General features: G+C 38.3%; 1 protein-coding gene across 42 annotated transcripts in view; it reads left to right on the plus strand.

Annotated features, from left to right (window-relative positions):
- Nucleotides 1-14,918, plus strand: part of LMO7 (LIM domain 7) — a 134,959-nt gene that overhangs the window by 102,656 nt on the left and 17,385 nt on the right. For 21 of the 42 annotated variants that reach the window (XM_065055704.1, XM_065055941.1, XM_065055790.1 and 18 more), the window contains 8 exons: nt 1,238-1,352; nt 7,342-7,503; nt 8,859-9,043; nt 9,700-9,760; nt 10,771-10,827; nt 10,981-11,022; nt 12,950-12,975; nt 13,286-13,390. In XM_065055704.1, the coding sequence (XP_064911776.1) occupies nt 1,238-1,352; nt 7,342-7,503; nt 8,859-9,043; nt 9,700-9,760; nt 10,771-10,827; nt 10,981-11,022; nt 12,950-12,975; nt 13,286-13,390 (753 nt within the window). The remainder of the gene's footprint in view (nt 1-1,237; nt 1,353-7,341; nt 7,504-8,858; nt 9,044-9,699; nt 9,761-10,770; nt 10,828-10,980; nt 11,023-12,949; nt 12,976-13,285; nt 13,391-14,918) is intronic. The other 21 variants (XM_065055896.1, XM_065055904.1, XM_065055923.1 and 18 more) reach the window with 7 other exon arrangements.

The raw sequence follows: 14,918 nt of genomic DNA on the forward strand, positions 1-14,918 counted from the left end.
AATTAATTTCTACCCTGGGCTGTTACTGAGAGTTTTTTGCCAGGAACATTCCTGTAACATGAGATGAAACCTCAGGACGTTGCTTTGCGATGTTGTTGTCCTCTGCACCCAGTGCTCGGGTTCTGCTGGAGCCTCCCCTGGCTGCGTCCTGCCTGGGGACTGACCAACTGCATCTGCTGTGCAACTTCCTACCAACACAGGAGCTTTGGGGAACTGGCTTAGATACTGAGACTTCTAAATATTTTGAGTTAGAGAAAATTATTCCCCCTTTCAACACCCTTCAGGAAAGCTAGTTTGCCAGGCAACTAAAATGTAGGTGCACTTTTAGTATACCAAATTTAGTACACATGCGGGGGTCTCCTCCGTGCACATGTTGTTGGAACATCTCTATCTTAACAGTAACAGAAACGGTCTAATTTTTTTCCCTTTTGTAACGATGTTAGGTCCGTGATAATGAAGTAAATGCATTTGGGGATTTTTAATTGTTTTTTAATCAGTTCATGTTAAAATGTTAATATATGCAACACATGTTCATAATATAGTGTGGGTTCAAAAGCAAGTATTGCAGAATGTTTTCCCAGTCATTTCTGTAGTTTAAAATCATAATATTAGGTTTTGATTCTGATTTTGAAAGCATTTTGGAAATCCACTAGGATGGAAGGTACGGCTTCTGGCTAATTCAAGGATTAGGGGTTTTTTTGAACTAAAATCCATAGCAAGCTAGTAGTATTTCACACAAAATGAAAAATATTATTGTTCACCCAGACAAACCTAGTTGCAGCAGTGACCCTAAAGGAGACCGATGATGCCCACTGTAAGATGTGCAAGAACAAAATAAGATGAATCACTGTTATCTAGCTTTTTCACATCTCTGGTGCTCTCTCAGAAGGTAGTGCATTCCACAAGTTCACAAGACTATCCATGAAGACCCATTTAGGTGTTTAGTTTACTCAGTTTTCTTGTATTTTGTAGCATTGTCTTACAAAACATTTAAAATAAGAGAAATGCACAGCTGAAAGCATAGAGAAAATACAAATGTGAACTGGAAACATACCTGTTTGAATAAGAAACAAATGAGTTATTTAACTGGCTTCAATACTGTTTCTTTTGTATACGATGCTATTAATAGATGATTAAAGTGCACATTGTAAGCAGCCTCACTTATTTAGAGGATAAACTTTCCCTCATTTAGATGCCTGTGATACCAGATACTGTAGTGTCATGTTTTATTTTTCAGGAACAGTACAGTGAATTGAGAATCAGTATAAACCAGAGACCTGGCCACAGTCGCAGCTTTGGGTTTACAACAAATTGGAGTTCTTCAGGGGCCTTTGTACAGACAGTTGAAGAAGGTAAATGTGTATTAATTGCACTTTTTTTTGTTCTTTTGTTTATTTTGCAGAGACTTCTAAATTAAGGCATTTGCTGCTAAGAAGGTGGCAAATATTTAAAAAAATCAGATGGAGAACTAAGAAATCAATATTTAGTTTGCTAATGTATTCCTGTGAATCCTCATCTCTTGAAATGTGTTGAACTCAGACGTACCAAAAATGCATTTTCCTAATCAAGGACATTTCTGTAACCACTGAAGAAGCATAAAAGTGATTACTCATTCACCAAGCCCCATACAGAACAGTAGTAAGGAACACATTCAGACTTCTAATATCCAGATTGTTCCTTTTAGCTAAGTTTAAAAGAAACCACTTTGTATGGTTTGTAAACACATGCAGAGGAAAGTTATTTAGGAGTTAGTATCTGTATTTCAGTTTTCCCCTTCTTAGTCACGTTGAATTTTGGAGACAGTTACTATTTTTAAGCAACCACAAATTCTAAATTGATTTCCAGTGCAGTTTTTTTTCCAGATGTGTTAATACTGAGGAAAACCAAACATTTTTGTCTTGAAATGAAACATAAATAAAATGATTTCTAAGCTTTAGTAGTCTTCTCCAGACAACAAGCTCAGTTTTCTTAATTTAAAAAAAGGAGAAAAAAAAACAAAACAAAAAAAACAAACCAAAACAAAAAAAACACAACAAAAAAAACCCCAAAAAAAACCAAAAAAAACCCAAGCAAATCACATGTAATGCTTATTTTCTGAGAAGTGATCTTTCCCATTGCCAGTAATACTTGAGGAATATTGAATTGTGCCCTTTCTTCGAGAAAACACAAGATCATCGTGAGAGAGGAGAAATAACTGGAAACTTCTAATCTAGTTAGTCCTTCATTATGCTTTCCAGAGAGGAAAAAGTACCGTGTCACAGCACTTACTGAGCAGCCTTGATTTTTTTTTTTATTTTATTTTTTTCACCAATTCAGTTTTTAGACCTCTTCTCACTATAGCTGGGTACTTTTCATAGTTAGATGGTAACTGTTAATATTTGCTTTGCATGAAGAATAGCTTTCAATTTGCTTTCCCTGCTGCTAGGCTTCTGTTTTGACATTACTTGGAGGCAGAGGGCTGTCTTTGTGCTGCCAGCTGTAAATGAGAAACCTGAGGGCAGTGAGTGTTCCTACTGGTCATGCACACAGGTCCACATGGGCTCCATCCCCATCTCTGTAGGCAAGAAGAAGATAAAGGCCTTCTGGCTGTTATTTTGGTTATGCTTTATTACCATTCTCAACAGGAAGCGTACAAAATATAAAGACTGAATCGAAAATGGACTGTATCTCAGTATTCTTGTTTATCGCATGTGTTTTATCATTTTTTTTTCAACAACTGACTCATGTGATATCCTTATTCAATAGCTGTAGCTTCCTTTGAAGGAATGAAGGATGAAAGAGATCGACAGCCCTTTGAAAGAGTAAAATGTGCTTTCAGCTGGGCACTTTTGATTGTTGCGTTTCCTATTTTTTAAGAATAAGTCATAGGATACCTCACGTTAGAAAGGACCTTGGAAGGTCACCTAAAGAAAACCCCTGCTCAAAAAAAGTATCAAGACTGGATTCAGACCAGGTTGCCCAGGGCCTTACCCAGGTGGGTTTGAAACCCTCCAAGGATGGAAACTGCACAGCCTCTCTGGGCGTTGCATGATTATTCTCTCAGAGAAAATTTTCCCTGCATATCAAGTCAGACCAACCTTTGTCTCAGTTTGTAAACGCCATGCTGTGTTCTCCTGCCATGGGTTTCAATACAAAGCAGGTCCCTTCTCAGTGACCTCTGGTAGGTATTGAGGGGACTGCTGTTAGGTCACCCTTCAGCCTCTTTTCTTCACTATGAACAAGACCATATCCTCAGCCTCCCCTCATAGGGCAAGTGCTCCAGCCCTGTGGCCTCGCATTAAACCTGCCTTAGTTTGTCTCTCTTGCAATGAACACCAAAACTACACATAGTATTGTTGATGCAGCATCACAAGTGTTGAGTGAATGGGATAGTCACTTTCCTTGATCTGCTGGTCATGCTGGTGTTCATATAGCCCCAACACTGGGGTTATTCCCTTCCCGGAGCAGGACTCTGCATTTGTCCTTGTTGAATGTCACGTTCCTGCTCTGAACAGCAGCCCTGCCCTCCAGTGTATCAGCCACCCTCTCCCTTTTGGTGTGGTTTGCAAACTTGATGAGGGTGTGTTTCACCTCCTCCTGCTCCTGGTTGTTGGTGAACATGTTAGAGAGGGATTGCACTAGATGATCTTTCGAGGTCCCTTCCAATCCCTAACATTCTGTGATTCTGTGCCAAGTCCCAGGATACATCCCTGGGCAGCTCCACTTGTAACCACCCTCCAGGCTGAATATGAACCATTATCCACTACCTGTAGAGCCTGGCAGTCCAGTCAGTTTTTCACCCATCTAGTCATTCTGCACTGTGACAACACCATCCCAACTTTGATACCAAAAGACTACAGAAGATCACGTGAAAAGCCTTATTAAAGACAAGGTGAACGGTACCCACTGCTCTCCCTTCATGCACAGATCTAGTAATTTCATCATTGAAGACAACCAGGTTGATCAGACATGATTTAAGCTTGGCAAATCCATACCATCTGTTCCCAGTCACCTCTTTCTCTTTTGTGACACCAGAAATAGCTTCCAGGAAGACTTTCCCTGATTGTCTTGACATACTTGTCATCCTAAGTAGCTATATGACTTTAATCACGTGATAACCTGCATCTATCTTTTTACTACATATGAATGACTGTCTTCTACATATGCTTTTCGTTCAGTGGTTTTTAAGAAAACTACTTGGCAAGCAAAACCAGCTTCTTATAAGTGTTCTCAAAAAGCCTATTAAGAGATAAGCTTGTAACACATTTTGGTGAGACCCATTTACTGCATATAAAAAAGATAGTGCTCATTTTTTTTTTACAAGAATTTTCAACCTTTATGCTAAAAATTGGGTAAACATAGAATCATAGAATCATTTTGCTTAGAAGAGACCCTCAGGATCATCGAGTCCAACCATAATCTAACCTAACTCCAGCACTAAACAATGTCCCTAAGAACCTCGTCTAAATGCCTTTTAAATACCTCCAGGGATGGTGACTCCACTGCTTCCCTGGACAGCCTGTTCTAATGCCTAGCAAACAGAAAGCCTTGAAGTCATTAATCTGGACATTGTTCTCCCATCTTCCCCAATGCCATATAATCTTTATTGTTTCAGCCCCTTCCCCCCAACCTATTTTCAATCATTTTTTGAGATGGTGTTTATGTAGGAGTGCACGTGTCTGCAATCAAACACTTGTGAGCACTCAGGACAAATTAAATTTGACCCATTTGCTTCAAGTTTTTACTTTTTGTTGTGACTCTGAGTTAGTACTTATCTGTTGTAATAACAATAGATGGGGATGGGTTAGAGATAACTAAATACACTTGGAAAATGAGTGAATTTGATTGGTTTTGTTTTCAGTGGAGGGTAGTAAGAAAGAAAAATCTTCTACCTTCAAGGAAATTTATGAAAAACAACAATACCTGTTTTATGTAATGTAAATTAAATCCTCTATGTAGAGTTGATATAGGTATAAAGATATTATCAATAAATACTATAGTCTTGAAGGAACTGAACAGAGAAAGGCAACTGGCACCATACAACTTTTGGCACCTGAATTGCCAGTTAGTCTCTGTAGCCCTCTCTGGAGGTGAATTAGAGCAGAAGCCCAATAAAGGCCTCTAGTTTTGCACTCTTAAAGGTTTGAATAAATGTTTGCCCTTTTATTCACAGACTGTAGAGGCAGTAGAGGAAGAGCAGCTGGCAAAGTTGTGTGCCAAAAATTGAGCGGTGTAAGTTGCCCTGGCTGTGTTAGGTCTCCATGTGCAGTCTAGAAACTGCTGCTATTCATTCAAATCTGTGTGGTCTAGATGTGTTTTTTCTGGTGATACTACAGGAGGAACTATGCAGTCTTAAATTTCCTTCATTTCCTAAAACCTGAACTGGTAACCCACTTTTTCTCTCATGATTACCATAACTGAGCTGAGGTGCTATTCTCACCTCTGAATTGAGTCTCATTTCAATCAAATTATCTGAATAAAAGGAACACTACTCCTTTTAGTTCCTGGGACTCGTTCTGTCACAATACAAAACAGGGAAATTATCATTTCTGATGCCTTTCCTTGAGCCTAAAGCATTCCCTGTACCATGAGCATAAGGTGAAGTCTGGTGCTAGAGATCTTAGATTTTGAAATCAGATGCAATTCTGAATGTTATATAATGTTATTGAAAATACTAACTGTAGTGGTAGGATCTTCAGTAGTATTCTTAGTAGTACTTTCCATTGATAGATTTGAAAATCCATTAGTTCTGTAGTATCTTCCTGGCTCTAAGGAGATAAACTGGAAAAAATGTGCATCTCCAATGTTTTCATCCTCCACATGAAAATCCTACCTTTTTTTCCTATAATATTGCTTAAAAGTAATTGGTGTGTTTTTAAAATTTTACTGAAAACTGCTAATGGAGGTTTTAGTCCATACTTTAAGAAGAATGCCAAAAAATAGAATATGGAGCAATGCTTTTTGAACATAGTAGTTAATGTTGGTTTTTAGTGAACTGCTGTGGGTCACTGTTTGGTGCATTATGAGGAAACATAACATTTCTTAATTTCTTAACTTGTTGGGGTGCCAGGAATATTAAAAGCTATTTGAATCCTTAGTGGATCATCCAGACTTCTAGCAGCATTTTACTAATGAGTCAGAAGGAGGTCAGGATGAAGCATATGGTGTCTATGTTCTTCTGTCGTGCTTGTCCGCATTTGTTTCTGATAATGTAATATGTCATTGTTCTTAGTATATTTTTAAACATGACGTGTGGATTTCACTACTTACTTTGGAATTTCCATTGTGTAATTCAAGCTTGTTTTATTTTATAAACAGGAGGATTTAGTGTGCAATCTTTAACTATGTTTTCACCTAGCTTTCCCATCTTATATTCTGCTAAAGGAATCATTGTTAATGGAAGAGCCATTCATATGCAATTCATAAAATCTTACTTAGGCGCATCTGAGTTTCTCAGCTCATCTATTTTCTGAATTAAATAGAAAAAAGTTTTTTAATTGGTCCTGCATGCTCTCTGCTGTTATGCTACTGAGATCGCTTGCCAATTTTTAGTAGTAGATAAAAAAGCATATAAAGTACAGCCTGTCTTGCGAAGTATCAATAGAATTCAAAGTCCAAGCTGCAATAAAATTTCCTCTGAATTGACGGAATGAGTAGAATCCAGAGAAGTCTAATGGAACAGCACCCAGCAATATCTTGAGTCCAATTACCAGTCAGTTCAGACCTAACAAATATTTTTAGAAAAGCAGTAAAGCAGCATGTTCTTGTCAGTACAGCTCAGAAGGTATAAATAAGAATATGAGAAATCCAGCTTCTACTGGAGTTAACAAAGTGGAGGTCGTTGGTTTGTTTGTGTTTTGTGTTGTTGTCGTTGTTTTATTATCATTATTATTTCTTTGTTTTGTTGTTGGGGGTGGTGGGCTTCTTGTTTGTGTGGGTTTTTTTGTTTGTTTGTTTGTTTTTTGTTCTTGGTGGGTTTTTTTTTTCTGAATTTCAGCTAATAGTTGGCTACAGTCACTGTAGTGCTGCGTGTCTCTCACACTTGCAGATTATAAAAGTGAGTTACTGAAGGCAAAAGTGGGCTCAGAGGTTATTTATTAAATGGACTGGCTGGAATATGAACGTTTGCAAGTCCAAAAGGCTGGTGTTCTTTGTGTTCATAAGTTTCAAACTGAAACACTACTTTGATATTAACTGAGTTTACTGACCTTATATTACAGTGTAGTAGATTTTTGAAGACTTGCTGAATATCCACCAATAACCATTTTTTTTGAAGTTTTTTTTTTTTTTCCCCTCAGTCACAACTGTGGTAAAAAAAATGTGGATGGAGATATAATTTTATTTTTCTTTTGTTTTCTGCAGGTAGCCCTGCAGCACTTTGTCAGCTGCATGTAGATGATGAGATCATTGCTATTAATGGCACAAAGGTTTCACGTATGGACTACAGTCAGTGGGAAGAAGCCATCAGCAGAGCACTAGAAACTGGAAACCTGGTCATGGATGTCAGACGATATGGAAAGAATGGTGAGTTGTTTCGTCAGGCAGATACAGTGTGCTCTGTAAGGCAAATAAGCTTTGTCTCTACTGTACCTGACAGCTGAGAGTCCTTATTAGCCTTACAGTAGTAATACGTATCTAAGCTAAGTAGTTTGCTAGCATGCCTGTTGCATTTTAACACAACTTGGCTTTTTTTAACTACTCATGCATTAGAAATGTCTTGACAAGCAAGTCTGCAAAACATTGATCTACTGACCTCTCTGTTGTGCTCTGGCCTGTTTCTGAGAGGATGCACAGGTAAAAAAGTGTGCAACCACCACACAAGGGTATACAACATTTTCTTTTCTGCCATACCACAGAAATAAAGAGGAGCTGGTCTCTAGAGGATAGTAGTTTTTAGAGCTTCTCTCCCTCAATCAGCAGCTCCCTTTTTTCAGGGAAGGGGATCCTTGTCTTCCTTTCTTCAGGGAGCATTTCTGGTGGTATATAGCTTGTGGGTGACGTAGTACCTGTGTGCTATGGTTTTGGCTGTTGACCCAAATGTTGTGATGCTGTAGTCTCTCCAGAATGGTACTACCCATTCTGGCTAGTGAGGGTTTCCATCCTGGCTGAAGGCCTTGTAGCATCTCTAGAATTGCCATGGTTTTAATCACGATACCCTTTCAAAGTCCCAAAGGAGTCTTTCCAGGATTGGAAGTGTGACCAATGACTTACTTCACAGCATAAATACAAAACATTCTTTTAGTGGGAAGCTACAGAGAATAAGTTACCAGCAAGTGGGGAAAAAAATAGTGAGGTGAGGAAGAGACAAGAAACAAGTCACAACTTCTAGCACAAATGGAGTGTGATTAATGGAGAAGAACTCATTGAGTAAATTTTAGGTAGTGGGAAGGGAGAAATGATGGAGTCTGAGATCATTTGTCTTCACATAATCAATTTTGCTAGTTTAGTTTAGACTGCCTGTTTTTTTGCCCTCTGTGCTTCCTGACTGAGCACGGACATGAAAAATGACACGTGCTGGAGTCAAATCGTACCTTTGTGTGAGTAAAATTGGAAGAATTTTCTCCATCTTTACTAATGCTAATGAAATAGTTTCCAATGAATACTAATTCCTCTGTAATGTTGAACTGCTGTAGTCCATATTAGCAAAACATCTAGTAAAGTTTTACCTGGCTTGTGACTAACACTTGCATTTTTGGGGAAGGCGGTCTGCTCATAAAAGTCCTTTTTCCTGTCTTCACAAATTCCACCTGATTTGTGTCTCTCCCTCTTCTGTTATGTGTTGTTTTTGTGTGTTATTTTAATGTGTTTTCACTAACTCTTGTTCTGTTCTTTGACATTACTGTCTACATTAATTTCTTGATCCTCCACATACCAAAAAGATTGGGGCAAAGACCTGCCTTCCCTGCCACATGTAAGGCATAAAATCCTCAATCTCACCAGTATGGCTACCAACATTATAGGTACATCTGAAAATAAATGGATTGATGCAACTACTGGAGAACACATTTCAAATGTTTCCACCACATCAACAAAAAGAGATTTCTCCAGCAACCTTCAAAGTTCTGTGAGTATGTTTTTGAAGGGTTGTGGGATGGTTGGGAAGGAAGAAAGTAAAAATGTAATGCCTTAATAGTGGGAGGATGGAGAAAAGACCTTGAAAATCTTACTTTTACTTGTATTACTTAAGGAACATATAGTGTACTGCAAAAACAGAGATGTGGCTGTGGACTTATTAATGTAAATAAGATGTTATAAAGACTTGCTACTGTCCATTCATTAGTGGACACTGCTAAGTGATAAAATATTTGCAGACTATGTTTTAGCTAAAATGTATAGAGTGTTTATTCTTTAGAAAAGACTTCTACCTCTGTCATTAGTGTAAATGGAAGTTGCAGCCCCAAAAAACAAGGGTATAGATGTTTGCAAATAAATTCCTGCCTTTCAAGGATCTGAATTGGGAAGATTTCAGCTTCTGGCATTTTCTCCTTAGCTAATGGATTTTATTTCAACCACCAGTTCACAGCTGGTTATTGATTACCCTCAAATGCCTGAAGTTTTATGGTATAATACACTCAAGAAGTTTTTGATAGTTTTGTATCTTTCTGTGGAAAGTGTTCTGAAATGTTTTGTGATATACAGTTCCTGACAGAGGAGACTTGTAATTGGGTAAACTTCCACAAATCTAATGAACCTGAGCCCTTTATTTTGTATTTTTTTCAGGATACAGAAACAAAGTTGATAAATGGAATGCAGGGAAATCTTGGCTCTAGCGAACAAAGAGGTAAACAACCGTTGCTTTTCACCCTTTAATTGTATGGGTTTGCAACAAGCACAGACACTAAACCTGTAATCATCCCAAGCTGTATACAGTGGTCGAAGTGAGAACTGAAAGCCAGACAGGTTATCACAGATATCTAGTTGCATCCAAACAGGGTGTAGTTCGCGTCCATGATGTGCTAGGAAGTTGGTGAACTCACGCCAAAGCAATGATAGCCCTCCTGTCTTGGCATTAGTGGTTGTAAATTCACTGTGTGGCCATGATGAAAGAGAAGAATGCACACAATTCATTATAATTGCCACTGCATTGTGTGGAGACTGAGTCAGTATGAGCATCGATTTATTTCGCAGGAAGAGTGTGAAGAGCATTCAATAATTTTTTTCTTATTTAAGTTGTGAGGTTTGGAGGGTAGTTCTTGTTCTACTATTATGATTTTACTCCTGGAGAACAATGTTGATGTTTCTGGTATGAATAATAATTAACTTATGATGCTATGAACACTTATAGCCTTACTCGATGACATTGAGAGAGACCAGGAACGTAGATTCCCTAATGGAACAGTAATCCTTAAATGGGAACTTTGTATTTCATTTTATCTTGAATGCACATGGCAGTTGATAGAAGACTTCCCCCAAGAGATTATTGGCCCTCTGGAGATGCCTTTCTGATGACCTTAAATGGTGATTAGGCCCCTCAATCCAATTTGACATCTCAGTTGGGATGGCTTAAATTAGACAAGGAGAATCTGACTCCAAGTTTGACGCTTGCACTGTTGCTGTGATTGGACATTGTTAGTGATAAAATGAAGTACTAATCAGTATATGATGTAACCTACTAAAAACTGTCTGTTACTATGAAAGCTTACATTTCTGTTGTGTTTCAGGGGCTTTTTATTTTTCTGAAGTGATGTTGATGTAGATTGGAGGTTTAACAAGTATTTTTTTGTCTAGTGGTGATAGTATTTTAGACAGCACTTCATTGACTTGTTTGTATTCTTTGTATTTTTCAAATAGCATCTGAACCTATTTCTTTGAAAAACTTAAAAAGACGGTCACAATTTTTTGAACAAGGTAAACCAAAGAGCTAACATTTCATGTACTTCCATGAAATTGTTCCTGCTGCACACTCGTCCTAACAAGTCTGGTGCTGGGTAGTCTACCTCTTCAGAATTGTCTGTTGCGGTTACAACAAAGCAACATAATTAATTTCCCTTCTTTTCCCAGGGTCATCAGGTTATTCTTACAATTCATGGGTCTACCTTTGTGGTAATGGGTCTTTGTGTGTTCTCTTTTATCTATAGCTGTTTAAATCTCTTCTATGTTTTTCATACTGTTGTTTTCACTGGGTAGGAGTAAGCAGGATGGCACTCTCTGTTCAGATTTGCCACTACCTACAAAACAAGAATAACTTTGCATATTCCAGCAGAGGCTTAGCACAGATCTCGAAGAGCTGTAGATGAAATACTGGATTTGAGTTTATCTTGAGTTGCAGCTCTGTGCTTTCATCTAAATTGGTGGAAAAAGGCAGCTGCTGGCTTTCCATTTTGTGCCATTTCCTAAGGTCCCAAGAAGACCCGTATAAATTTTGAATGGAATATTCTAGCTTTTAAAGGCAAAAAATGAGGCACTTGGTTTTGGTTTTGTAGGTTGCTTTTTGGTGTTTTGCATGCCACAGCTCACATACTTCCACTAATGTTGTGTGTCTAATGCTGTCTTCAGACTGTGTATGCCTTGCTGTTTTGCTCTAGTCTGAAGGAGTGAAATTCTGGCCCACTGGAAATTCAGTGTGAATTTTGCCAGTGATTTTGGTGGAGCCAGGACTTTGCCTTCAGTGGTGATGGCTTCCATTTTTCCAGAAGTGATATGAGAAGTACTGCAGCATAAATCTGTGTTTGTGGTTGTTTGCTTTTAAATATTTTTGCTGCATTGTATCTGCAATATGGTGATATTTTGTTGTTGCCTGTTTTGCTATTTGTTTGGGTTTTTTTTTTTTTTTTGGTTGGTTTGTTTATTTTTTAAAGCTGACTATGACATTTGGTTTTTATTTTATAGCAGTTTTATAGCAATATTGAAGTATTTAGCTCGTGCTTGAGATAGAAGAGAAGGGAGTATTTCTAGTATGGTTTTGTTAATTTTAAACTTTTGACACTTAAGCTTTACAATGATATGAAGGATTCTTCCTCCTAAACCTGTACAGGCCAGCATAAATTTACAGAGATTAGAGCAGAGGGGAGCAAAGATAGGTGTTGCTGCTGCCCTCCTTTAGCATCTCCTGGTGCAACTGCAGGAGATCAAGTCTGTTTGTCCTATTGTCCCTGTGCCTGTGGCACTCTGATGAAGACAAAATTGTGCATATATAGATTAGAAACTAGCCTGTGAGTTATTAGATGTCTTTTATATCCTAAATTTGACCTTTTCTCCACTTCATGTGGTCCTGCTTCAGAAAACACTTGCAACTTGTTGCTTTTATGCATTTTTTTAAAAACTGAAATTTGGGCAGCTCAGTAACAAGTACACTAGAGGAAACAAAATAGTGTTGATGGTTGGGAAAGGATTGTACTTAAATCTTTGCTTCTCTACATTTCTCTTGTATTAGCATAATACATGCCTGTCTCTAAGAATCACCTTGGCACAAGCTAAAACCAAGCTTGAGAGCCTCAAATTAGCGTAAGGATTGTGGTGAATGGTGACAAGCTCACCAAATTCAAGTGTGCTTTTGGGAGCAGGAAGGGAGGACACTTGGCAAGGAAAAATACATGGTTTTGTGGTGGAGAAGTTGCCTGTGGATGTCTATTACTCCTAATCCGTGTCAAGGGCAGTAGGTGAGCAGATGCTCTGCCCTGGAGCAGCATTCTGAGTATCGGTCATGCTAAACAGTTGGGTTTCAGAATAATAATAGGAGAGGTGTAGCAAGGAACCTCTGTATTGCCACAGTGGGATTTGTACTGCTAATTCAAGCCATTGCTGACAGCACTTGTAAGCATGTAAAGCTTTTAAACAATTACACACATTAGTTGAAAGCACCTAATGAATTCTGACCTCATTTAAGTTCAGTAGGGCAAAATGCAAGCATGGCTTAATTAAGGAAGCAAAAATCAGTCTGGAGCTCAGACTTTCCACATTTACACAAGTTTTGCAGTAGTGAGTGTATATGGTTCTAATGATTTCTGTTTTTTGTCTTCCAAACTCACAGGAGGCCCAGAGCCTGCAATGCCTGATGTAAGTAATATTTAGAAACTACTAATTAGTTGCATAATCCTGGTCTTTTCAGTAAGCCCACTGCTTTCTATTGCTTTTTATACTGCTTTAAAGTTGTGATCAATTCTGAGAGTGCTGATAAGGATTTTCTAATGTGTAATGGAATAGTTGCTTTCTGTCCCTTTGAAGAAAAGGCTAATTTATATGCTTGTCACTATAAAGCTGTAGCGTTTGTAATGGATTTTATTTCTTTCTTTAAAAAAAGTTTTAAAATGTAGAGATTTTATTATGTAGAAGAAGATAATATTATTTCATTTCTTTGCTATATTAGCTTCCAGTCCCATCCATTAGTGCTCCTAGTCGTCGGGTTTGGGATCAAGAGGAAGAACGAAAACGACAGGAAAAATGGCAGAAAGAGCAGGACCGTTTATTGCAGGTATAATTAATCATCAAAATCATAGGCTGGCAATCCCTCAAGTGCAGCACCTGTTAGGGAAGAGAAGCAACACATGAGTCCTGGAACTCTTACTGATGGCCTAAGAGAACTTTCAGATACGTTCACTGGGCCACACAGTTGCACACACTAGCAATAATTCAGCAAAAAGAGGACAATGCATTAGTGACCTTCATGAAAATCAAGCCCAGACTGTTTATTCAGTAAAGCCAGAAGTGCTCAGTCATCACAAGGCTGTTGTGCTCTTACTTGCAACAGAATTTGAAGGATAAGCCAAGACCTAAGCAGCAGTAGTCTTCACTTATGAATATCAGTTTTATTTTTTCCCCCTTAAGAAACCTGTCTCTAGAATGAGTTGTAGCTTCAGTTAGTGATACTGCCTTGCATCCAGAGATGAAGAAAAAGCAGCCAGTGCCATGGTTAGATGCCTGATCACATGCTGGAGTTTAGCCATCAGCTAATCAGTTGGTATCAGCCTGGTTCCCGGGACCTCTATGGGTCGGGAAGATGAGCCTACTAATGCAAAACCACCTTGATAACCAGTTGCTAGAGATGTAGAGAAGTGTTGCAGAAGGGGCAATGTTGTCATCTTGGGATGCCACGAAACCCAAGCACACATCTCTGCAAAGACCTCAGCTCAATGAAGCATAAACCCATTCAACCACATTCCAAAAGACACATCTCTGCAAAGTAAATTGAAATTAATTATCTAAAGTCTGTTGGCTAGGCAAGGCATCAGCAAACATCATTTACTCTGCACAAGCCCTCTTGAGTTTGATGTATTCAGCAGAAAACTGTGATGTCAATATACAGCTTAGCGACCCTGTTGCTTTTTGGATGTTTTATCTTTTGTCATTCCTTTTGTCTTACAAACTCTGCAAGGCAAGAGCTGTGCCTTCCTAAACATATTTGTGGTGTCTCTTATGGTTTGGGTGCTCCATTAGGTGCCTGAAGGTGTGGCTTTAAAGAATGTAAACCTTGGCTCCCATTTCTTGAGAGCAGTCTCCTCCCTCTGCCATCACTTTCCTTTTCTTTGCTTCTCCTTTTTTAGTCCTGGAATAGTAAATTTGGACAGAGCAATAATGTTCTTCCCCATGATCCTAGGAATGAATTTTCAAATAACAAAGAAAGAGAAGTCTTTATTTGCTTTTTTCAGCATCTTTTTTTTCAGCATCTTGCTGTTCCCAGGATGTAAGTGGTGACTGACAAAACCACCAAAACATTTATTGTGTCCTGAGTAATGCTTTAAGACATTGCATTGATTTCTTACCAAATCCACTCACAGGACAAATTTAGTGTTCCAGAAATTGGTTTTTGTTTAGATGACATTCCAAAAGACCAAGAGTTCTTGTTCAAACCAAATTACTGCTTCATATTTCACTTAGTGATCACTTTATATTTACCGTATTAATGTGCCAAATTCCAAGTTAAATATCATCTCTCCATCATTCAAGAAATACCTTAAGTAGCTGATTTTTGTTCAAATGGGAGCTAAACTGTAAGATGGAGA

This window comes from Columba livia, chromosome 1 (genome assembly GCF_036013475.1).
Source record: "Columba livia isolate bColLiv1 breed racing homer chromosome 1, bColLiv1.pat.W.v2, whole genome shotgun sequence".
Lineage (NCBI taxonomy): Eukaryota > Metazoa > Chordata > Aves > Columbiformes > Columbidae > Columba > Columba livia.